The following is a 5,000-nucleotide window of genomic DNA, read 5'->3' on the forward strand; positions in this document are numbered from 1 at the left end:
CTTCCCCCCCTCTCTCCCCCCCCCCCCCCCCCCCCCCCCCCCCCAGGTGGAGTCTCTGATGGAGCGTGTGGAGGAGTTGACTAAAGACAAGGTGTGCCTGGTGGAGCAGTACGAGGCCAAGCTCTCTAAAGCCGAGGAGTATTATGAGCGGGAGCTGGAGGCCATGAGGAGAACCCACCAGCTGACGGCGGAGAACCTGCTGGCCTGGAAACGCACAGAGGTGACTGGTGTACACCTACATGAACCTGGTGTCTTCACGGCCCAGGAACGGTCGATCAATACATATGAACATCAGCTCCTCTCTCTCAGAACCAGAAACCAGAGAATCAATACTCAAACTTGTGATGTCATCGGGTATAAAGTCTGGAGCTGCTCCATACATAGACAATGAATGAGATACTGATTTTGTGGAATCACAGAACGTTTGTATAGTTTTTATATCCAAATGAGCTTAATCTCACGGTCATCTTCTATACCATCATATACTCAGAACATTCTCCTGTGTGTCTCTCAGTGTCATATATACCATCATATACTCAGAACATTCTCCTGTGTGTCTCTCAGTGTCATCTATACCATCATATACTCAGAACATTCTCCTGGGTGTCTCTCAGTGTCATCTATACCATCATATACTCAGAACATTCTCCTGGGTGTCTCTCAGTGTCATCTATAACATCATATACTCAGAACATTCTCCTGGGTGTCTCTCAGTGTCATCTATATACCATCATATACTCAGAACATTCTCCTGGGTGTCTCTCAGTGTCATCTATACCATCATATACTCAGAACATTCTCCTGGGTGTCTCTCAGTGTCATCTATAACATCATATACTCAGAACATTCTCCTCGGTTTTTAAACGGTAAGGCTAACATATTGTGTTTCACAGAAACAAAATTAGACTCATCTGTACAGGATCCAGAGATTGAAATTGAAAACTACTCAATAGTCAGGAGGGATAGGAACCAGTATGGAGGTGGCGTCTGTGTGTATATACACAAGGATACCAAATACATCAACCGTACTGACCTTAACCATGATGAAATTGAAACTGTTTGGATTGAAATCTTATTAGACAGGGCGAAACCAGTACTAGTAGGCACAATCTATAGACCACCAGAACAGAGTGGCTTTTATGACACACTTGATGGGTGTTTAGCTGGGGTGGAGGGGGTAGAAAAAATTCTTATTGGGGACTGGAACACGGATATGCTGCGTAAATCAGCACCCGTCTTCAAGGCCTTCAGTAAATTTTCTGACCTGCACGGTTTCAGCCAGCTAATCACACAACCCTCAAGGGTATGCGATTCGACACAAACCACCATTGACCTCATTTTGACCTCTGACAAGTCCATGATCTCCAGTAAAGGGGTGATAGCATGCGGGTTAAGTGATCATTATATGATTTTCTGTACCCGCAAAAAGCTAAAACAGAAGGCCGGCTGTCACAAAACAGTCACATCTAGAGACCTCAAAACTTACTCTAGAGAGGCCTTTACCTAGAACTGGGGAGCTTGGACTGGTCAGATGAGCTCAGTGGTACACAGGTTGAAGAAACATGGCTTGGATTCAAAACCAAATTCACAGCAATACTCAACAACATGGCACCGATAAGAACCACCAGGGTTAAAAATCGCGCTGAGGCATGGATGCACACTGAAATACTGGCCGCTATGAAAACCAGAGACAAAAAATGCTCTGAACTTCATAAAAGTCAGACAAAGCTTTCCAAAAGCTCAAACAGTGAACTCCAAGCCCACGTGGTTGAACTAAAAATCCAAAGAAACAGACTAAGAAATGACGTAAACACCATGATCAGAACCGCAAAAAGAAATTTCATCAACGACAAAACTGAGGAAAACAAAAACAAACCCAGCGAACTTTGGAAATTACTCAATAATCAACTAGGCTGCAGTAAAAAACTTAAAACCAGATTCTCAAACATAAACATAAAGACGGACAACACGCTCATCACAGACAAGCTGGATGTAGCCAATTACTTAAACATCTTCTTCACAAACATAGCCACAACACTGGTAAACAAACTACCCTCCCACTCAGGGCATTATGGGGTAGAACACATAGTAGCATACTACAAAAACCTAGGGGTCCACAAAGACGACTTCAAACTTGAAATGGTAACAACCGATGAGGTACTCAAAAAATTGAGCGCCCTCCAACCTAACAAGGCCACTGGCCATGACAACATCCCCTCCAAATTCCTCAGAGACGCAGCAGCCGCCATCACCCCAGTCATCACACACATAATAAACCTCTCTATAAGACAGGGGCACGTCCCCAAGGACTTCAAAATTGCGAGAGTGACCCCTCTACACAAAAAGGGCAGCAAATTAGACCCAGGCAACTACCGCCCTGTTTCTATTCTTACCTCCATCTCGAAAGTCATGGAGAAAATAGTCTACGAACAGGTCGAAAAGTACCTGGCGGAAAAAAACCTAATCTACGAATTCCAATCTGGCTTCAGAACGTCCCACTCCACTGACACATGCCTCCTCTATTTGAACGACCACATCAAACAAGAGGTGGACGCTGGCAAATACTGCGGCATTGGTCATGCTGGACCTACAAAAGGCCTTCGACACTGTCAATCACTCCATTCTAATGGACAAGCTAAAAGCAATTGGTTTTGATAGCCTATCAGTGAGCTGGATGCAATCCTACCTGGAGGGGAGAGAACAGATGGTAGAGGTAAATGGTACTCTATCCCCCCCCCTCACAGTGAGCTGTGGTGTTCCACAAGGAAGCATACTAGGACCGCTACTCTTCCTAATTTATGCAAATGACATGTCGTCAGCCTGTGACTGCAACTTGTTCCTGTTTGCGGACGACTCAGCCCTGCTGGTCTCTGACAAGAACAAATTGCAGGTTGAAAAAACCCTCAGCTCGGAACTAGGCAAAATCTGCATATGGCTCGCTGATAACAAACTATCATTACACATGGGCAAAACAGAGTCCATTCTCTTCGGTTCAAATAACAAACTCAGCAAGACCGACGGATTCTCAGTTACAGTGGGTGACAATATTGTCACAAGGAAAGACGAAATTACCTACCTGGGTTCCATCCTAGAGGCAAATCTTTCCTGTGACAAAATGGCATCCAATGTAATAAAAAAAGTCAACCAACGAACTAGATTCTTGTACCGGATCTCCTCTCTGGTAAACAAGAATACCCTGAAGACTCTGGCAGGAGCACTCATTCAAGGGTACTATGACTATGCGTGCACCTCATGGTACCAAAGCACCTCAAAGGCGCTTAAAACAAAATTACAAACATCACAAAACAAACTGGTCAGACTACTACTTGACCTGAACCCCAGAACCCACCTCACCCCTGCCCACTTTGCCAACCTAGGATGGCTTAGAGTAGACGACAGAGTACAGCAACTTGCAATGGGCCTGGTCTACAAGATACACTATACGACCGGGGTGCCCATGTACATGTCAAAATACTTCCCAAAGGTCAGTGAATACCACAACCACTACACCAGAGGAAGCTCAACAAATCATGTTAAACCCAGATTCGGCTCAAACAAGGGACTAAACACGTTTCGCAATTATGCCACAACAATGTGGAACGCCCTACCCAAAGCTGTAAAGGAATGTGAATCCCTGCCCACATTCAAAACCGCCCTTAAAGGGCACCTACGGGAGGCTGCAATTCGAAACTGGCCACCGTAAATGCCCAAAACCCCCACCACCTCCTAATAGACAGTCTCCTCCCCACCGCATGTATATATTCCCTCCCCGCCGTATGTATATTTCCCTCCCACCCACCCACCCCCTCCTAATGTACAGTCCCCTCCCCATCATATGTATATACTCTGTCAGGATCTAGGGGTAACAGTACTGTATATTTGAATACCGTCTATGTCACAAATGTATCAGTACTAAATACCTATATGTCCCTATGCCATAAATGTCATGTATGTTGTGTATGTCATAAATGTCTATATGAATTGAAAATGGGGGACCCTGATGGAAACAAGACAAATGTCTTTCTCAGGTCTGCATCCCCTTAACAATTGTATGTATTGAGCCGTACTGTATTGTACCCATTCTGCAATCTGTTAAATAAAGTTTTCATTCATTCATTCATGGGTGTCTCTCAGTGTCATCTATATACCATCATATACTCAGAACATTCTCCTGGGTGTCTCTCAGTGTCATCTATACCATCATATACTCAGAACATTCTCCTGGGTGTCTCTCAGTGTCATCTATACCATCTCTCACAATTCATTGATGGAGCAGCTTCAAACGTATACCTGATGACATCACAACTTTGAGTTTTACCACTCTAGTTTTTTGGATGTTGGCCTGTCTTAGACCAAAGGAATAACAGGATTCTTCAATTGGGCACAGTTTCCCTTTAAAAACCCCGTCCTGTATGAAGGAATGTCGTGGTGTCTTGGGAGTGGGTCGTCTTGCGACTGGAAGAGGGATGAGAGAGGGTGGGGGGAAAACACAAGGATGAAATCAATTTAAAAATAAAAGCTTTATGAAACACAAAACACCAGTATAAAATAACTGTGGGTTAAAAAAAAACAAAGTAACCACCACTGCCTAGCAGTTGAAAACAACAACAAAAAAACAACAGCACTAGAGACAGAGGAAACCCTAGAAGCATGAGCTTGGGACACTCCTCTACTACTGAGGAAAAAACATGAAATGGACAACAAGCATCCGAACACAGTCAACCAAGCCTACTTCAAGGCACTGCACACCTGACACCAATCAGGTGGCAATCAAGCCCACACACCTGCCAATGCCATGCCGCATGGCAATTACCTGGTGTCTGGTGATTGACAGCTCGCCAGAGAAAACTACAAAAATACATCCAAAGCACCTTAGGATAAGTAAGGGATAATACGAGGTCATTGTCGCAAAATAATTGACCGACACAGAGTTTAAAATACCGAGCCGCCTCTGCGAGGTGTTTTAAACGTCAGTGAAGGTCAATTATTTTGCGCTGATG

The 5,000-nt window shown here is 44.4% G+C and overlaps 1 protein-coding gene across 1 annotated transcript in view; it reads left to right on the top strand.

Annotated features, from left to right (window-relative positions):
* Nucleotides 1-5,000, top strand: part of LOC311241354 (protein FAM184A-like) — a gene marked incomplete at its 3' end in the record, with an annotated part of 89,310 nt that overhangs the window by 39,479 nt on the left and 44,831 nt on the right. Inside the window, 1 exon segment of the mRNA XM_084330141.1 lies at nucleotides 47-220. Coding sequence (XP_084186267.1) covers nucleotides 47-220 — 174 coding nt within the window.

Source organism: Notolepis coatsorum (assembly GCF_963971535.1).
Source record: "Notolepis coatsorum genome assembly, chromosome: 1".
Classification (NCBI taxonomy): Eukaryota; Metazoa; Chordata; class Actinopteri; order Aulopiformes; family Paralepididae; genus Notolepis; species Notolepis coatsorum.